At 43.5% G+C, this 19,337-nt stretch overlaps 2 protein-coding genes across 3 annotated transcripts in view; both read left to right on the top strand.

The window, feature by feature from the left end:
- Positions 1–7,217, top strand: part of spata5 (spermatogenesis associated 5) — a 129,848-nt gene extending 122,631 nt beyond the window's left edge. For both annotated transcript variants that reach the window (XM_035744525.2, XM_035744526.2), the window contains exon 17: positions 6,508–7,217. In XM_035744525.2, the coding sequence (XP_035600418.1) occupies positions 6,508–6,684 (177 nt within the window). In that variant the 3' untranslated portion in view covers positions 6,685–7,217. The remainder of the gene's footprint in view (positions 1–6,507) is intronic.
- Positions 7,218–11,726: 4,509 nt separating this feature from the next.
- Positions 11,727–16,556, top strand: LOC118363555 (protein sprouty homolog 1-like). The gene is made up of 2 exons (XM_035744524.2): positions 11,727–12,282; positions 13,941–16,556. The coding sequence occupies exon 2, from the start codon at positions 13,996–13,998 to the stop codon at positions 15,043–15,045; it is 1,050 nt and encodes a 349-aa protein (XP_035600417.1). The 5' UTR covers positions 11,727–12,282; positions 13,941–13,995; the 3' UTR covers positions 15,046–16,556.
- The last annotated feature ends 2,781 nt before the right edge of the window (positions 16,557–19,337 follow it).

The raw sequence follows: 19,337 nt of genomic DNA, 5'->3' as shown, positions 1-19,337 counted from the left end.
CACACACGCACGAAAAGAGAAAACCTGCCGCGCTCAGCAGCGTATAGAGACCCCTCCTAAATGAGAGAGATGAATACGTCAGTGTGTACTGCTATTGCTACAGTATATACTTGTTAGTAGCTCTGTTGGTTTGTCGAACTGAGTGGGGGGTGACCGGCGTAAATAGCCTAAACTATTTGTTGTTGAGTAATGGGATTGAGACGAGGCCCTTAACATGTCCCCTATGTCGGGAACAAAGTTAAAAAAAAAAGAAAGAAATTGAAGACAATTGAGTTTGTGTTTTTGGGTCCATGTGTTTGTGCGTGTAGAAACTTCCTTCAATCATGTTGTTGAAGTCGCTCGCACCCCCCTCTTCCCCCTCTCTCTATTTCAATGTCCTCCCTCCTTAATTGAGGCCTGTGTTGCGAACCTTCATTGTTTCACGTCACCATTGACAACAAGCTAAATGATTTGAATGATGGGAAACTCTCAAAGACATTTAGTCCTGGACGCTGTTTACAGTGTCTGAATCATGTTGTTCGGCTGGCCCTGAACAAAGAAATCGCTCACTTCCTGACATCTGCCTAGCACCTGCCTTAGCCAAGTGATCTAGCCCTGTCTTACACAACCGGCATACTTCCTTGTACATACTCATCTCGTAAACTCCCCTTCCTGTCTTAAGACTCCAAACCATCCTATCCCCATCAAATATGTCAAATCAAATTGTATTGGTCACATACACGTGGTTAGCAGATGTTAATGCGAGTGTAGCGAAATGATTGTGCTTATAGTGCCGACCATGCAGTAATATCTAACAATTTAGTCTAACAATTTCACAACAACTAACTTATACACACAAGTTTAAAGGAATGAATAAGAATATGTACATATAAAAATATATGGATGAGCGATGGCCGAACGGCATAGGCAAGATGCAGTAGATGGTATAGAGTACAGTTTATACATATGAGATGAGTAATGTAGGGTATGTAAACATTATATAAAGTGGCATTGTTTAAAGTGCCTAGTGATACATTTATTACATCCAATTTTTTATTATTAAAGTGGCTAGAGATTTGAGTCAGTATGTTGACAGCAGCCACTCGATGTTAGTGATGGCTGTTTAACAGTCTGATGGCCTTGAGATAGAAGCTGTTTTTCAGTCTCTCGGTCCCAGCTTTGATGCACCTGTACTGACCTCGCCTTCTGGATGATAGCGGGGTGAACAGGCAGTGGCTCGGGTGGATGTTGTCCTTGATTATATTTTTGGCCTTCCTGTGACATCGGGTGCTGTAGGTGTCCTGGAGGGCAGGTAGTTTGCCCGCGGTGATGCATTGTGTAGACCTAACTACCCTCTGGAGAGCCAGAATTTGTGGGCGGAGCAGTTGCCGTACCAGGCGGTGATACAGCCCGATAGGATGCTCGATTGTGCATCTGTAAAGGTTTGTGAGCGTATTTGGTGACAAGCCAAATTTCTTCAGCCTCCCGAGGTTGAAGAGGCGCTGTTGCGCCATCTTCACCACGCTGTCTGTGTGGGTGGACCATTTCAGTTTGTCCGTGATGTGTACACAGAGGAACTTAAAACTTTCCACCTTCTCCACTACTGTTCCATCGATGTGGATAGGTGGGTGCGCCTTCTGCTGTTTCCTGAAGTACACACGATCATCTCCTTTTGCTTTGTTGACGTTGAGTGTGAGGTTATTTTCCTGACACCACACTCTGAGGGCCCTCACCTCCTCCCTGTAGGCCGTCTCGTCATTGTTGGTAATCAAGCCTACCACTGTAGTGTCATCTGCAAACTTGATGATTGAGTTGGAGGCGTGCATGGCCACGCAGTCATGGGTGAACAGAGGGTACAGGAGACTGCTGACAACGCACCCTTGTGGGGCCCCAGTGTTGAGGATCAGCGGGGTGGAGATGTTGTTTCCTACCCTTACCACCTGGGGGCGGCCTGTCAGAAAGTCCAGGACCCAGTTGCACAGGGTGGGGTCGAGACCCAGGGTCTCGAGCTTAATGACGAGTTTGGAGGGTACTATGGTGTTAAATACTGAGCTTTAGTCGATGATCAGCATTCTTACATAGGTATTCCTCTTGTTCAGATGGGTTAGGGCAGTGTGCAGTGTGCAGTGTGATTGCGATTGCGTCGTCTGTTGACCTATTGGGGCGGTAAGCAAATTGGAGTGGGTCTAGGTAGGGTGCAGGTGATATGGTCCTTGACTAGTCTCTCAAAGCACTTCATGATGACGGAAGTGAGTGCTACGGAGCGATTGTCGTTTAGCTCAGTTACCTTAGCTTTCTTGGGAACAGGAACAATGGTGGCCCTCTTGAAGCATGTGGGAACAGCAGACTGGAATAGGGATTTATTAATTATGTCCGTAAACAACCCAGCCAGCTGGTCTGCGCATGCTTTGAGGACGCGGCTAGGGATGCCGTCTGGGCTGGCAGCCTTGCGAGGGTTAACACGTTTAAATGTTTTACTCACGTTGGCTGCGGTGAAGGAGAGTCTGCAGGTTTTGGTAGCGGGCCGTGTCGGTGGCACTGTATTGTCCTCAAAGCGAGCAAAGAAGTTGTTTAGTTTGTCTAGGAGCAAGACATCGGGGTCCGCGGCGGGACTGGTTTTCTTTTTGTAGTCCGTGATTGACTGTAGACCCTGCCACATACATCTCGTGTCTGAGCTGTTGAATTGCGACTCTACTTTGTCTCTATACTGACGCTTAGCTTGTTTGATTGCCTTGCGGAGGGAACAGCTACGCTGTTTGTATTCTGTCATGTTTCCGGTCGCCTTGCCCTGATTAAAAGCAGTGGTTCGCTCTTTCGGTTTTGCACGAATGCTACCATCAATCCACGGTTTCTGGTTGGGGAAGGTTTTAAATGTCGCCGTGGGTACAACAACATCAATGATGCACTTGCTAATAAACTCGCTCACCGAATCAGAGTATTTTTCAATATTGTTATTCAACGCTATCCGGAACATATCCCAGTCCACGTGATCGAAGCAATCTTGAAGTGTGGAGTCAGATTGGTCAGACCAGTGGTGAATAGCCCTGAGCATGGACTTTTCCTGTTTTAGTTTCTGTCTGTAGGCTGGGAGCAAAAAAATGGAGTCGTGGTCAGATTTGCCGAAAGGAGGGCGAGGGAGGGCTTTGTATGCGTCGCGAAAGTTAGAGTAACAATGATTCCGAATTTTTACAGCCCAGGTCGCGCATTCGATATGCTGATAAAATTTAGGGAGCTGTCATGCCCTGACCATAGTAAGCTGGTTTTTCTCTGTGTTGGTAGGGGCGTGATGGTGACTTGGGTGGTCATCTAGGTGAATTTGTATTTCTATATTGGCCTGATATGGTACCCAATCAGAGACAGCTGTTTATCGTTGTCTCTGATTGGGGATCATATTTAGGCAGCCATTTCCCCTTTGTGTTTCGTGGGATCTTGTCTATGTTTAGTTGCCTGTCAGAACTAGTTGTATAGCTTCACGTTTCGCCTTGTTAAAATCCCCAGCTACAGTATATGCGGCCTCACGATTTTTGGTTTCCAGTTTACATAGAGTCCAATGAAGTTCTTTCAGGGCTTTCGAGGTGTCTGCTTGGGGGGGGATTCTTGCCAGAGAGATGTTTGTTTCTTCGGCGCGATGCGTGAAGAAACCAAGTGGCTATACCAACTCTGATAACGTATCCTGAGTGAGCCATATTTCCGTGAAACAGAGAATGTTACAATCTCTGATGTCTCTCTGGAAGGCAACCCTTGCTCTGATTTTTTCGACATTGGCTCGTAGTATACTTGGGAGTTGTGGGCGATGTGCCCGTCTACGGAGCCTGACCAGAAGACCGCTCCGTCAACTATGTTGAGTAGAAGTTGAACTAGCAAAAACAGGCAAACAGTGCACACAGATCTTTAGTGAGTCGTCTGAGAAGTGGATACTGATGGGTTATTACCATACCTGAGCGAATATGTGATCCTGGTGGTAGCTGGTACCACAACTAATCTGTCAAAGTAGAAATAGTCTTACAGTACTCACTCTTAAACAGACACACACATTTTTTACATTATATTTTAGTAAATTAGCAGACGCTCTTATCCAGAGCGACTAAAAGTAGCAATTAGGGTTAAATGTTTTGTTCAAGGGCACATCAACATATTTTTCACCTCGTCGGCTCTGAGGTTCGAACCAGCGACCTGGCCCAATATAATCACAGGCAAAGTGGCTAAAGAGATTCTCCGGTACTTTTGTATACTTATTAGCCGGTAGTTCTGAAAGTTGAGCTCACGAGCCAAAAGTGGGCCCCGAAAATTGCCTACCACGTCACAATTACGCAGATATATGCACAACATCATTGCTCTCTCTCTCTCTCTCTCTCTCTCTCTCGCTCTGCTGTGTATGCATCTTACTAGCTGTCACTCAAATGGTGAGGCGCTGAAGCTCAATGGCTAGAACTCAAAATGCAGGGGAAATGGTGCAGCACATCTTCCCAAAATGTTTGGGGGGGGTTTCTTGGCTAATTGAGGTAAGACAGTAATTATACTCATAGTGCATGTATGAGCTACACATTGACACATTCAGTCCAAATTGGGAGGTTTAAAAAATGATTAGCAGTCACCAAAGTTCTGGAGCATGTCTTTAAGCAGCTATGGAGCTATTTTGCTACGAATTCACTTCAGCTACAATATAAATAAATCTTCTCGTTGGCTGTTGCAACCCTCCTCCATTGTTGTTTATCTGATCTAAGATCTGTTTTGTGGTTTTCTCCATAATGGTTAAGATTAGGAACGGAGATCTGTACCTTTCGCCGACTTCTACCCGGCAATGTCTGTCAATTGTCATCTTGTTGCCAGACACTGTCCCATGGATGAGCTCAAGGGGAACCACAATTTTTATTTTCTCTTCGCCCTTCCCATTACAATAAGGGGGTTATTCCTTTTAGGAATACTTTTTTTCGCCTCTTTAAGTTCTTTGAATCCTTAATTGTAGGGTACCCATTTGTGCTGTCCCCTTCTTGGAATGGGGAAAATATGCCAAGGGAATTTGTGAGGTCACCTTCCAAATGGTTCAGTTTCCTCCACTTGAAATAGATTGAATACATTCGCAGCCCTTGCAGGTGTAATTATGCCCTCAACGTTTCAGTTCTGCTGTTCCGGACCGTCCGGATTTACAAAGCACCTCATAGTAGGAGTGCTGATCTAGGATCAGGTCCCCCCATGTCCTTATAATCATTTGAATTATGATCTAAAAGGCAGAACTGACCCTAAATCACCACGCATACACTGAGGGGCTTTATGAATATGGACCCAGATGGTTTGTGGAGAAAACCAGGACACCGTATAAGCCTAAATTTAGAATCGGGACGGGCATATCCGGTCCTGTAGGGCCAATGTGCACACATGCTTTTGTTCCAGCCCAGCACTAACTCGCCTCCAGTGAGATTTCCGTATATAGGTCTTGTTTTCCAAACACATTGAGCCCTCTGTGGTTTCCCCTGGCATGGAGGGAGGTGGCGGTGTCAGCAGACCCCCTCCCACCTACCACACCTGTTTTATAATTTCCCATTGAAACAACGGTGATAAGACTAAGGCCCGGCGACTTTTTGAGGAGATTCTGTACACACCGTCGGAGTGAGTCGTTTCCGAAAGTCCAGAGATGGCTGATGAACGCCAGACACCTTTTTCCCCACCCATGCCACCCTCTCTTCCAGAACTAGCGCTCTGTTCTACGGCACGACCTGCTCCAACGGAAACCAATCCGTCTTTCCAGTGACTGATAGCACTGTGTTGAGATTTGCAAGATATGCGCACCGTCAGTTCCCTCCACGGAACGACCCAAACCCTGAGCAACGTAAAGAATGTAAACTGCTGTGACTGCAAGGGAGGGAGGTGCAGGATTGGGAATATGTATTTATGTTTTCAATTAAACAGAATGAATTGCCCTCTTAAGTCAAATGTTATTTATTGCAATAAAATGTGCAATCTGAATTAATACAAAATGATGGTGTGTGTGTGTGTGTGTGTGTGTGTGTGTGTGTGTGTGTGTGTGTGTGTGTGTGTGTGTGTGTGTGTGTGTGTGTGTGTGTAACCCTGTAATAACCGTAGGCTTAGCATAAAAAGCTTGTAGCTATTGTGTAATATTAAACATGGCTTAATACAAACTGTTACAAATGTGTAAATTCAACTATTAGATCACAACCTAAATTCAATTTTTATTCCAATGGTCATGATTTGGTCAACCTCGTTTGTCGAGATTCATTATTGACCTGTTCACCACAGCCTAGGGCGCTGTTTCCTAATTCCAGTCCTCAAGTAATCCCCAACAATACTCATTTTGGACAAGCACACCTGAATCAACTTGTCAGCTACTCATTAAGCCCCAAATGATTTGAATGAGGTATGTTTGTCCCGGCTACAACAAAAATGTGTGCTGTTGGGGTTACTCGGGGACTGGCGGTGGGAAACACTGGCCTAGTGGCTGTGGATGCTAGCATGATTTTAAATAGTCGTAATCTGGCCGTCTGACAGCCCTGTATCTGTTTCCTGTCGCAGATAACGGCAGTATGCAGAGAGGCTGCCCTGCTGGCCCTGCAAGAGGACATCAAAGCACAGCTCATCATGGGGAGACACTTTGAAAGCGCCCTGAACACCGTGAAGCCTCGAGTTCCAGACTCTCTCATCCAGTCGTATATCAACTATCAACAGCAACGCGGCCTGCGCTTCTTCTGACGTCGGCGTGGAAAAATTCCAAACCTGCGAGAGGAGTCTTTGCTAGAATAAGCAGTAGGCCTACAGGACCGACTGCATGTGGTTACTGTAAATGTAGTTATCCACTGAAGTCGCAAGGGTTTCCAAATGGACATTACATCAGTGAATACGCGGCAGCGTTTACCAAACTCGGTCCCGGGGACCCCAAGGGTTGCACATTTGAGTTTTTTTGGTTCCATAGCACTACACAGCTGATTCAAATAATCAACTCATCATCAAGCTTTGATTATTTGATTCAGCTGTGTAGTGCTAGGGCAAAAACCAATATGTGCGCCCTTGGTGTCCCTGGGACCGAGTTTGGGAAACACTGGATTAGGGGGAAACAATAGGCGAGAATAGCCCATGTGATTGAACCATTATGCTACTTTGTAATGTGCTCATTTATTCTTGGTCACCAAAAATAACCAAAATTCTCAACAAAATTGTTATTTACAAACATGTGCTCCCTGAAATGCAATATTAGGCTACAATGTAATAAATTAATTGTTTCTCTATATGCTTGTTAATGCTTTTTATTATGTTATCCTCATAAGACAAATTGAATATATTAAGCATGGGTACACACGCAAAAAGATTACCGTGCAGAAAAATAACCAACATTTATACATTTTTCAAAGGCTCTTCCTTGGGCAATTTTCAAAGCAAAAATTATGGGTCTAAATCAAGGTGTCACAAAAAAACTAAACAAAACATGCCCCTCCCTCCTCCTCTCCACAAAGTTACAAATATTTTCACATGACCCTCCCCTTGTACTGTGAAGTAAATTGAACACCCTCACACCTCATAGAATTAACTCAATAATGTTAACGACCGCAAATAACAAATGTAGCAATCCTGTGTTTATAAACGTGGATATGGACTGGGCCACTTCAGCATGCTTTTATTTCACAGTTGATGCCATGCAGGGCTACGGGCCAGAAGGTTGAGGGTTCGCCGACCACCACAGATGAGCTCACTCTCCCTGCTGCCTGTTTCATTATTTTACGATCAGAGCCGGCTGCAGACAATGATCAACTAGGGGGAAAATAGATTTTCAACATATTTACAATAATATAAAATAATACATTTTTCACCAACAGGTTTCTGTGCCAATGCAACACCCAACCAATAAACAAAGTATACCGACTACGAGCACTTCAAAATCATGGTTTTCTGTTTTCAACACCACAATAAATAGACTATGTCAATCTCGACAAACAGAAAATACATCTGTCCCTACCTAGTAGGCTTACCCAGTATTGAAGGCTTGGCTTGACAATGTCCGAATGTCATTGAACATTTTGGTGTTTTGTAACAGATGTCTCTTTCCATTCATCAATTGGCCACGACACAGTTTGGATTGGTTGATTGATATTATTTGTCATTTAAAAAAAATACATATATAAACACAAATACTTTTTTTTAAGTGACCGGCATTGCATTGTGGTCCTTATTCTTTTTTTTACATAAATACATATACAACTACATAGATATAGACACATTACAGAGATAGAGATTAAAAAATGATCAACCTCTAGATGAGTGTGAGGGGGGAGTTTAAGTACAATTTGTACAAGCTTGTTTGGCTGGTAGCTTATTCTTTAGATGCTTGGGGCTGCTGGTGAACCAGAGTCTTTAGGGCACCTACAAGCTAGATTTCTGTACAATTGGTGACAGATTTTCATGTGAGTATTCTAAAATCTTCATAAAAACAATATGCCATTTCAGAGTTTCCTTTAGGAAAATTTGGCGCCGGACAACGTGACAGGGAGGATTTTAATCAACCGGACCTTTGAGAAATGTAATGGACATCCATCTGCATTAAGATCCAATCTGGCACAGTCAGCGCCATCAATAAACGAGGGATATTGGTCAAATGAGCCACATTAACATGTCCTTAAAAACAGCCTTAAAACAAATTCCAAAAACACTTTTCCTTGTGTTTCAATGTGCAGCATATGAAGAACTTTATAGCCAACATGTTATTATTTTTTTTTTTTTGGGGGTGTTAGGCTACTTTGCTAATAATTGTCCACCTCATGGCTCAACTTTGTATGAAATTAATATTTTAATATATATATATATATATATATATATAAAGGAAGAGAAGCTTAGGCCTAACCTGAGGGAGATAGAGATATGCTGGTGGTATGCTACAACATTGACATGCATTTATTTACAGTTGAAGTCGGAAGTTTATATACACTTAGGTTTGAGTCATTAAAACTCGTTTCTCAACCACTCCATAAATTTCTTGTTAACAAACTATAGTTTTGACAAGTCGGTTAGGACATCTACTTTGTGCATGACACAAGTAATTTTTCCAACAATTGTTTACAGATTATTTCACTTATAATTCACTGTATCACAATTCCAGTGGGTCAGAAGTTTACATACACTAAATTGACTGCCTTTATACAGCTTGGAAAATTCCAGAAAATTATGTCATGTCTTCAGAAGCTTCTGACAGGCTAATTGACATAATTTGAGTCAATTGGATGTGTACCTGTGGATGTATTTCAAGGCCTACCTTCAAACTCAAGGCCTCTTTGCTTGACATCATGGGAAATACAAAATAAATCAGCCATGACCTCGGGAAAAAAATTGTAGACCTCCACGAGTCTGGTTCATCCTTGGGAGCAATTTCCAAATGCCTGAAGGTACCACGTTCATCTGTACAAACAATAGTGCGCAAGTATAAACATCATGGGACCACACAGCCATCATACCGCTCAGGAAGGAGACGCGTTCTGTCTCCTAGAGATTAACTTACTTTGGTGCGAAAAGTGCAAGTCAATCCCAGAACAACAGCAAAGGACCTTGTGAAGATGCTGGTGGAAACAGGTACAAAAGTATCTATATCCACAGTAAAACGAGTCCTATATCAACATAAACTGAAATGCCGCTCAGCAAGGAAGAGGACACTGCTCCAAAACCGCCATAAAAAAAGCCAGACTACGGTTTGCAACTGCACACGGGGACAAAGATCGTACTTTTTGGAGAAATCTCCTCTGGTCTGATGAAACAAAAAATAACTGTTTGGCCATAATGACCATTGTTATGTTTGGAGGAAAAGGGGGAGGCTTGCAAGCCGAAGAACACCATCCCAACCGTGAAGCACGGGGGTGGCAGAATCGTGTTGTGGGTGTGCTTTGCTGCAGGAGGGGCTGGTGCACTTCACAAAATAGATGGCATCATGAGGACGGAAAATTACGTGGATATATTGACGCAACATCTCAAGACATCAGGCAGGCAGGAAGTTAAAGCTTGGTGTCAAATGGGTCTTCCAAATGGACAATGACCCCAATCATACGTCAAAAGTTGTGGCAAAATGGCTTAAGGACAACAAAGTCAAGGTATTGGAGTGGCCATCACAAAGCCCTGACCACAATCCCATATAATGTTTGTGGCCAGAACTGAAAAAGCATGTGCAAGCAATAAGGCCTACAAACCTGATTCAGTTACACCAGCTCTGTCAGGAGCAATGGGCCAAAATTCACCCAAATTATTGTGGGAAGTTTGTGGAAGGCTACTCAAAACGTTTGACCCAAGTTAAACAATTTAAAGGCATGTTACCAAATACTAATTGAGTGTATGTAAACTTCTGACCCACTGGGAATGTGATGAAATAAATTAAAGCTGAAATAAATTATTCTCTCTACTATTATTCTGACATTTCCCATTCTTAAAATGAAGTGGTGATCCTAACTGACCTAAAACAGGGAATGTTTTACTAGGATTAAATGTCAGGAATTTTGAAAAACTGAGTTTAAATGTATTTGGCTAATGTGTATGTAAACCTCTGACTTCAACTGTCTGTCAGATGCCTACTGCGTCTGCTATAGAGATATAGACAACAGACGGGAGGGTAATTCGTTAATTTTCTATTAACACACGACCCTCCCCAGCCCTCCCCCATTACATTTCGATCTGCCCCTTTGATTATTTCACTGGGTGGAAAAGTTTAAGGAAAACGTTTGCATTCAACTTTAATAATGTGCTTTACATTTGGTTTGCATTTGCGTATTGGATATATCCAGGGGGAGAAAAGGAAGCACGGATGGTATATTAATCATTGCATCCATGGAAAATCTGTTAATTACTGTAATCCTAAAATGTCCAACCGCTTTCCGCACTTCCGACCACAATGAAGACGTTCCCATCTGTCGTTTGCGAATCCAGCAGGAGTTGCTTTATCATCAAGCATGAAGCTCCAAACTACTTTTTTTTAACATAGTCTATCCAGCCAAACATCAGAGACATGGGCCTACAGATGCATTTATCAGTCCGTTAATGTAGAAGTCTTGTGGAATTGTCTGACCCGAGATGGTATTGAGGTCATTCATCTATTGATTTTTCCATTTGAAGAGGATAAATTGACTTTGTATTGAACTTCCTTTTCTCATGGATCCGGATGTAGCGCATCCGCGACACCAATCAAACCAGACAGTCAAGAACAGAGGGGGGGATGTGGCGGGTGGGGGAATCTTTCCCCTAGCTTGCGGGGTGCCTTTTTCTTAAGGTGGCTCCGAAGTTATGTTTAGGCCCACTATTCACTGGAGTTATAATACAACGGAGTAATGAAGGAGTTGTCATTTCATTTTCTATATACCCAATTTTATTACGGATTTAGGTCTTAGGCCAACAGTATTCCAGTAGGTCGTCATTGTAAATAATAATTTGTTCTTAACTGACTTGCCTAGTTAAATAAAGTATAAATAAACAATTTAAAAATACATTCTAAAATTATTTTCTGTCTTGAGTTTGATTTCTAACTATGCTATGCGTAATTGGAATGGTGAGACGCCGTGGAATGCCGTGGAATTAAATAAAACAACGCTATAAAGATTGATACTTCTGTTGTCACTGTTCCATAGTTTGTAAGCAGAAGAACAAAATGAGCTTTCTCTGCTATTTCAAACAGCTCCACCTTAACTGCTGCACACATCTCTATCGCCCGGCCTTCCACATCTGCCCAATGAATTAAGAGCGGATGCGATGTATCCTTTTTCAGTGGAGTGAATGGCCAATGGGAGTTGGCTTGTCGAGCAAACACTGAGCTCTACGTTCTCATTCATTCAGAGTTAGACAGGCATGCAGTGTTGAAGAGAGCACGTCCTCGATTAGCGCTTGCTTTTGAGCATTCCGCATAACAAAAACATTATTTTACAAAAATTGACTCATTAGAATTCGAAGACGGAAGCCATTGGATATATAATGATTTGTTTTCATATTGTAAATGAATTAAAGTGTGCTTTTTAAGAATCCTAAAGAAGATTATTCCTACAATTGTTACTCCGCTCCAGGACTAAACTGGGTTGTCTGACTAGATCGGCTTCAAGTGCGCAACCTTTATTGGGTGTATCAAGAAGCGTGGATTTACAATTTCTGGAACACAGTGTGTAATGCACCAGATTTTAAGAAGGAATAACGAAAGAAGATAAACTACAACATCGTAACGGGATATAACGCAATCGTTACGAATGTTAAGAGCTAATTAAAATACGCTTGGACAATTTACTTGGATGGAGTTTTGGCATATTGGTTGATGGAATCGACGTTATGGATGGTTGCAGATGGGTGCGTATCTCCCCCTCAATGCGTGAAACACATTTGAAATGTCGGGTTTGGTCATCGATTCTTTGTTACTTAAATGTAGACTGGATACGTCAAACCCTCTGATGCAAGTAGGCTATGCGCATAGTGTTCAGAACTCCGGCTTTGGGAACATTGTTGCCACTGTAGTTGCATGGAATAGGCTTTTTGTCGATGGGTGTCCTTGGGAACACTCATCTGGTGCTCGAATCTGTAGAGTTGGCTTAACATTCTTCACACGCGTGTGCCCTCTACTCGGTGTGTCTATTTAACACCGGTCATTCGACTTTCGAAAGGAATCAAAACGGTCATAGTAGGGTTGTCAGAGTCGAGGATCTCACGCGCAATCACCCCTCCCCCACGATAGCCGAGTTGTTTTCATTCATAAGGTTTCCCCCCTTATTTCGATTCATCTCTTATCACATGGGCGGTTGCTTGGTCAACTTAACCCGATGGCATTGACATGTTTAAAGTATGATATGGCTAAAAACGGCGTATTTGTGTCCCTTTAAAAATATATATACATATATAGTAATTATACCACCCATTCAAATAATGGCTAAACCTAGTTATTGTGCTCCGTGCGAGCTACTGTTAATTTTCATGAAGCAGTGTCAATAAATTAGAGCCCTGATCATAAGCAAGCTGTCTTCACGTAGAGAATTCCTGTCTGTAAATTGTATCGTCTTCATGCTGATTACACCTTGCCAATATGTGTTTACTGATCAGTCCCATTTGCACTCCGGTTTCGACGGATACGCGTTTATAGCTAGGCCTGATACCTCGGCTAATTCCAGAAGCTGTTGGTATCCAATAGGCCTACGAGTAACGGTATTAGGTTTTAATTCGATTGTAAAAATGTGCTTTTGAAGTTATTGAGAAGCACAATAACTTAAACATTTGCTTGAAATTACATGGACATAAAGTCGACACTGACGTTGTGGCATTTTGTCGCGACCCTAGTATTTTTAAATTATTTTTTTACCCTATTGTCTTCACATTTCCTTCAAACCGTCTTCCGTTTAGTAATAGAATAATAAGTGAGGCGGCTCATTTTGTCCTCTTGAATCGTGGCCTCGTTCCGTCGCCGTGGCGCTTTATAATGTTAACTAGTCATACATATGTAAATTAGACCGGGAAGTATTTGTACTGAAGTTTGGATGTATGCTTATTGAGGAAGCTACAAAACGAGTTAATAGTATACTTTTCCACGGCTTGCTTCGCCCAGAGCATTAAAATGTGCCATTGTAAAGGGAATGTTGATCAAATAAAATAGTTGGGCTAAGTGAACATGCTCTTAACATTGTTGAAGGTAGGCCTGCTGTGAAGTGTTAAAAAATATAGATATTTTTAAAAGCACTAAACAGCCTAAACCACAAAAAAGCATACAATAATAATCACCTCAATAGACGTATTATAACAGATGATCATTGCTGAAAAGTATTTGAACTATATAGAGACCATCCAGGGATCTGTTGATGGTTTTACTTTGTCAGCTCTTTAGCCTTTCCCATCATGAGTTGAATCTAAAATGCTATGGGAACAATATTCAAAACCTTCACCATCCTAGATCACATTTACAAACGGCATCCTTGTCTTTACTGATGGCTCTTCTTTGTGTCTCCCTTGCTGCCCCCTTGCAGGTTTTCTGATGCATGCCAAGTCCACGGTGAATGTCGGAAGTGGTGATCACCCCAGATGGCGCTCCAAAGTCAACATGGCCCTGGCGGTTCATTAGTGGTGATCCAGCAGCCTTCCCTGGAGGGCCGGCAGAGGTCAGATTACGAGCGGGAGCTCCATCATGCCGCCATCCTCTCCCTGGACCAAATCAAGGCCATTCGTTCCAGCAACGAGTACACAGAGGGGCCGTCGGTGGTCCGGAGGCCCCCTGCGCCCCGCATGGCACCCAGGCCCGACAAGCAGCAGGAGAGGACTCACGAGGTGATCCTCGTCAATGTGAACAACAACTATGAGCACAGGCCGGTAGGGCATGGCCACCACAGTGGCGTGGTGGTAGTAGCCGGAGGCCAGCAGTGTAGCACCAGGGCCCCGGGCCTTAATCGCTCTACCAGTACAGGCAGCGCGGCCAGCTCCGGGAGCAACAGCAGTGCATCCTCTGAGCAGGGACTCCTGGCCCGCTCGCCTCCCTCTAGACCGGGGATGGTGGCCCTCCACCAGCACCACCACAGAGCCGAGAGGACTCAGCCTGTTCGGGCTCAGCCCAAGGCGCTGCTAGCCCCCCAGCATGGCTCTCACCCGCCGCCGCCACTGGAGGCACCGCTCAAGCCCTCAGGGAAAGGGGACGTGGCGTCTGGCCACCAGTTCATCTGCGAGCGCTGTGGGAAGTGCAAGTGCGGGGACTGCACAACCCCAAGGACCCTGCCCTCATGCCTGGCCTGCAACGGCCAGTGCCTGTGCTCGGCGGAGAGCGCCCTGGAGCATGGCACGTGCATGTGCCTGGTCAAGGGCATCTTCTACCACTGTTCCAATGACGACGAGGGAGACTCGTGCGCTGACCACCCCTGCTCGCTGTCGCGCTCCCACTGCTGCTCACGCTTCCTCTGCATGGGATTACTGTCGGTACTGTTCCCCTGTTTGCTGTGCTACCCGCCCGTCAAGGGGTGCCTGAAGGCGTGCCAGGGCTGCTACGACCAAGTCAACAGGCCCGGTTGCCGCTGCAAGAACTCCAACACTGTCTATTGCAAAATGGAGAGCTGGTCCCCGCAGGTCCTGGAAAAGCCTTCCTGATCCCGTGTGTGTGTGTAGGAAGAGGGGCAGTCGATCCCCGTGCGGTTCTGACGATGATAATAATATTCACTATTGATGTTAATCAAACATTTGAAGCACCTCCCCATCTGCCTCCCTTTCTCCAACGGGGAATCCTGCTAGGAGTAAAGCACGGAATATGAAAACCACTCAATTATTTTTTTATATTTCCTTCCTTTTTTTTCTGACAGGGCCATATTTTTACAGACCAGTGTTTTGTCTGAACTGTTTCTGTCTCTCTTCAGCTACTCATTAAGAATATTTTGTTAGCTAGGCAGTTTCCCTGGTGCTTTAAGCTTCAAGTGAGAGCAGCCTCTTACCAAATCTGTGAAGGACTATCTAGCCAGGCAATATGTAGCTGTTACCACGTGTTCATAGCTAACGAGGATTGTGTGAATTCCCAGTTGCTACCACACTAAGACCATGGTTATCTGGGTTTCTGTGCTCGAGTTGCATTATGGAAAGCACATGCATCTCATAGTATTCTGTTGGATATGTTTGTCTCTCCCCCTCTCATCATTCACACACATTCTGTGGCATTCTTCCCTGTTTTTTTGTTTGTTTTCATTTTGTAAACTGTATGCTCAAACCCATAAGAGTAAATTCTGGCTATTTTTTTTTAAGAAAATGTCTGTTAAAACGTTTTTTTTTTTTTTGTAAAAATATTTATTACGTGAAGCTCTATTTTATGATATTTATTGCAAAAGACAGTCTTAAATGTACTCATGTCTGAATATAACAAAATATCAATACTTACTGAAAAATTAAAGGGTGGCACAAAAGAAAAAGCTATGTTAACTTTAATGCAGAAAATATATTAATAATGAAAGAAAAAAATGTTGTCTTGATTATCCTCATTACATTGACCCTTGGGAGTGATTTGTGCTGGTTTGAATGCTTTCAGGGTATTGATGTTTCATAAGCAGTGAATGGGTCCAAGTCTGGTTCTTGCATACACCATAGAGTACATTTCTGAAACTGAGAACAAACTTTGGTTGATGATTTACTTCAAGCAAGTGGTGCTTTTCTTTGCAAAACTTGGAATACTTTGGTCAACAGCAAGTTGATATTTACTCATTTGGAATTCTGGTAAAAAAAAAAAAAGAAAACTTAGTGAGTCGTACGTATATCAGCAATGACGTTTTCAAGATATAGAACTTTCAAAATATAGAAAGTGCAAAACGCATAATTCCTTCTGTATTTCAATGTTCTATATCAACTTGATTGTTGACATGCAAAACATTTTGAGACTGTATCAATAGTGGACTAATGAAACAAATACCAAAAGAGTTTGAGTGGTATTTTCCTTTAAGAAACTTCATTCCAGCCAAGAGGTCACCACCAAACTTAGTAATAGCTTCATTCCTTTGTTTAAAAAGTTGCAAGATCAGAATGTTCCCAACTCCTAAATGGTCTCCATATTGAGGCCACAGTGTGTGTCCGAGAAATGAAAGCCACCATTATGACTACCCAAGGCCACCTGTTCAAAGATAATAAACCAGCTATCAATGCTGAGCTTTTATGGCAGGTTCCTGCACTAAAGGCAAAGATGGGGCAGATACAGACCCCATTTGGCTGCCTCTTTTTGTCATTGAATTTATCACTCTGGAAGTTTTCTGACCCCCAGGGGATAAGCTCATCACTTCTAAAGTTGGTGGGCCTGAAATGGCAGACCGGCAACAGGAAATGCAGTGGAATAATAGGGTTTAACTTTGAGTGGGCAGTTAGTCTGAAATACTATGTTTCAGTTTAGCAGGAGCAGGAAACTCTTGACCTTGAGTAAAACAAGCACAGTTATTCAGTCAGGTAATATGTGTAATATAACTAGGTTGTGTGGTAAACATTGAGAAGGGGGTATTTTTGTCGAAAAACCAAGTGGCATTTTGTGATTTAGCTGACTAGGATCTTGCTGGGCCCAACCTGTAGGATTCCCTGTCACTATGGTTCAACAGTTTGCATGAACAGAACAACCTTTCCAGATGTCTCATTTTATTTAACATGCTTTTTCACAATTTGCGTCTGGAATGTTAATTTTTGTTACACTGAATTAACAGTGAGTTAGTGATTTGTCCATTTCTGTTACCTTTTAGAGCTTGAATTTGAGCCCCATGTTCTCAAGGCTCCTGGACATTTGCAAATGTATTTTTTTCTTCGGGTTTCACTTTAGATCCCTGACACCGAAGACAGAGCTAAAACTGAATTCAGGAGACGGCCAACATGAAGCTAATGTTTACTTTGTATTTTCCAGCCTGATCCAAATAAGGAAACCTCTTCGCTCCGCATTTCCAGTTCTCAGATTGTAACAAGAGACCCTTAAAAACCTTCCTTTTTTTTCAATCAGATGAAATGCCTAGCTGTTAAGAGTGTTGGGCCAGTAACCGAAAGGTCTCTGGTTCTTATCCTCGACCTGACTAGGTGAAAAATCTGTCGATGTGCCCTTGAGCAATGCACTTAACCTCAATTGCTCTGGATAAGAGTGACTAAAATATAAATACCAAACTAATTTAAGGGTCTTAATATTTTTCTATTTCAAGGATCCCACTCTAAGAGATTATTTGTCATCATCGCCCCTACAAGCTTCCACATTTTTCATCATTCTTGTGTCAAGTCCCACACTGGGGTGAAAGTCAATCTGAGTCAGTTAAGTCATTCCATGGCACAAGTTGCCACAAAGCGAACTGGCTCCCTCGCACTTGATGCAGAGTAAATTTAGCAGCACCACACGCCCACGGGGTGCTATTTTTGAGTGTGTCAAGCTTGGCGGCCTTTCTCCCGGGGCCCTCTGACAGCATTGGGGCCTTCAGAGTGCAAACATGCATGACTACCCTGTGAGTCACCACGGTGGAACCCACAAGCTCTGCTGCCGGCCGGGGCTGTCCTTAGCCAGGGCACTACTGCTGACGCTGAAGCTTTACTATAAACACTTCCCGGAGCATTCGTCACCAAAGGCAGAGCTCAGCTTTCAGTGTGCCTAACCTCAGTGCCTTTCCATCATTTTCTTAATAACATCTCAATGGAAATTAGCATTCATAGACTTTGTTGGGTGAAACCCTTTCTGAGAGACGGAGGGAACCATATCGTGGTGAATGTAGACACGTTTCTGGTTCAATGTTTTTGGAAATATTTTTTCCCATAGCATTGGAAATCTGATGAATCTTCATTCATCTGAATGGAGTAAAAGTTAAAGATAGCAGATAACACATAACACCTGCTACAACCAAATCAACATGTATTGGTCACATGCTTTGTAAACAACAGGTGTAGACGAACAGTGAAATACTTACCTATGGGTCATTTTCCAACAATGTGGAGTTAAGAGAAAATAGTGACACAAGGACTAAATAGCGTCAGTATGCACGTGTGCATATGTAGTGTGTGTCGGGATGTCAGTGTAAGTATGTGTGAGTGCGTGGGTGGGTAGAGTCCATTATGTGTGCATAGAGTCAGTGCAAGAGACATTGTGCAAGAAAAGGGTAAATGCAGGTAGTCTGGGTAGCCATTTGATTAGCTATTTAGAAGTATTTTCTTAGCAGTCTTACGGCTTGGGGGTAGTAGCTATTCAGGGTCCTGTTGGTTCCAGACTTGGTGCACTAATACCGCTTGATGTGCTGTAGCAGAGATAACAGACTATGGCTTGGGTGGCTGGAGTCTTTGATAATTTTTTTGTGTAGAGGTCCTGAATGGCAGGGGGTTCAGCCCCAGTGATGTTCTGGGCCGTACTCGTTACCCTCTGTAATGCCTTGTGGGGCAGCTGTAGAACTTTTTGAGGATCTGAGTGCCCATGCCAAATCTGTTCAGCCTCCTGAGGGGGAAGGGGTGCTGATGTGCCCTCTTCACAAATGTGTGTGGACTATGTTAATTCCTTAGTGATGTGGACACCTAGGAACTTGAAGCTCTCGACCCGCTCCACTACAGCCCCATCAATGTGGATGGGGGCCTGCTCCGTTTCCTGTTGTCCATGATCAGCTCCTTTGTTTTGCTTATGTTGAGGGAGATGTTGTTGTCCCGACACCACACTGCCAGATCTCTGACCTTCTCCTTATACGCTGCCTCGTCGTTGGTGATCAGTCTTGCCACCGTTGTGTCGTCAACAAACTTGATGAAGGTGTTGGAGCCGTGTGCAGCCATACAGGGAGTACAGGAGGGGACTGAGCACACACCCCTGAGGGGCCCCCTTGTTGATGGTCAGTGTGGCGGAGGTGTTTTGTTGTGGCGGATGTGTCTGGCTTCTATTCTGAGGCTGGTTGGTTACAAGGAAAACTTGTAACACTAAA

The sequence above is a fragment of the Oncorhynchus keta genome, chromosome 30 (genome assembly GCF_023373465.1).
Source record: "Oncorhynchus keta strain PuntledgeMale-10-30-2019 chromosome 30, Oket_V2, whole genome shotgun sequence".
Classification (NCBI taxonomy): Eukaryota; Metazoa; Chordata; class Actinopteri; order Salmoniformes; family Salmonidae; genus Oncorhynchus; species Oncorhynchus keta.
The sequence above is the reverse complement of the archived record's forward strand: the minus strand, read 5'-3'. Positions and strand labels throughout refer to the sequence as shown.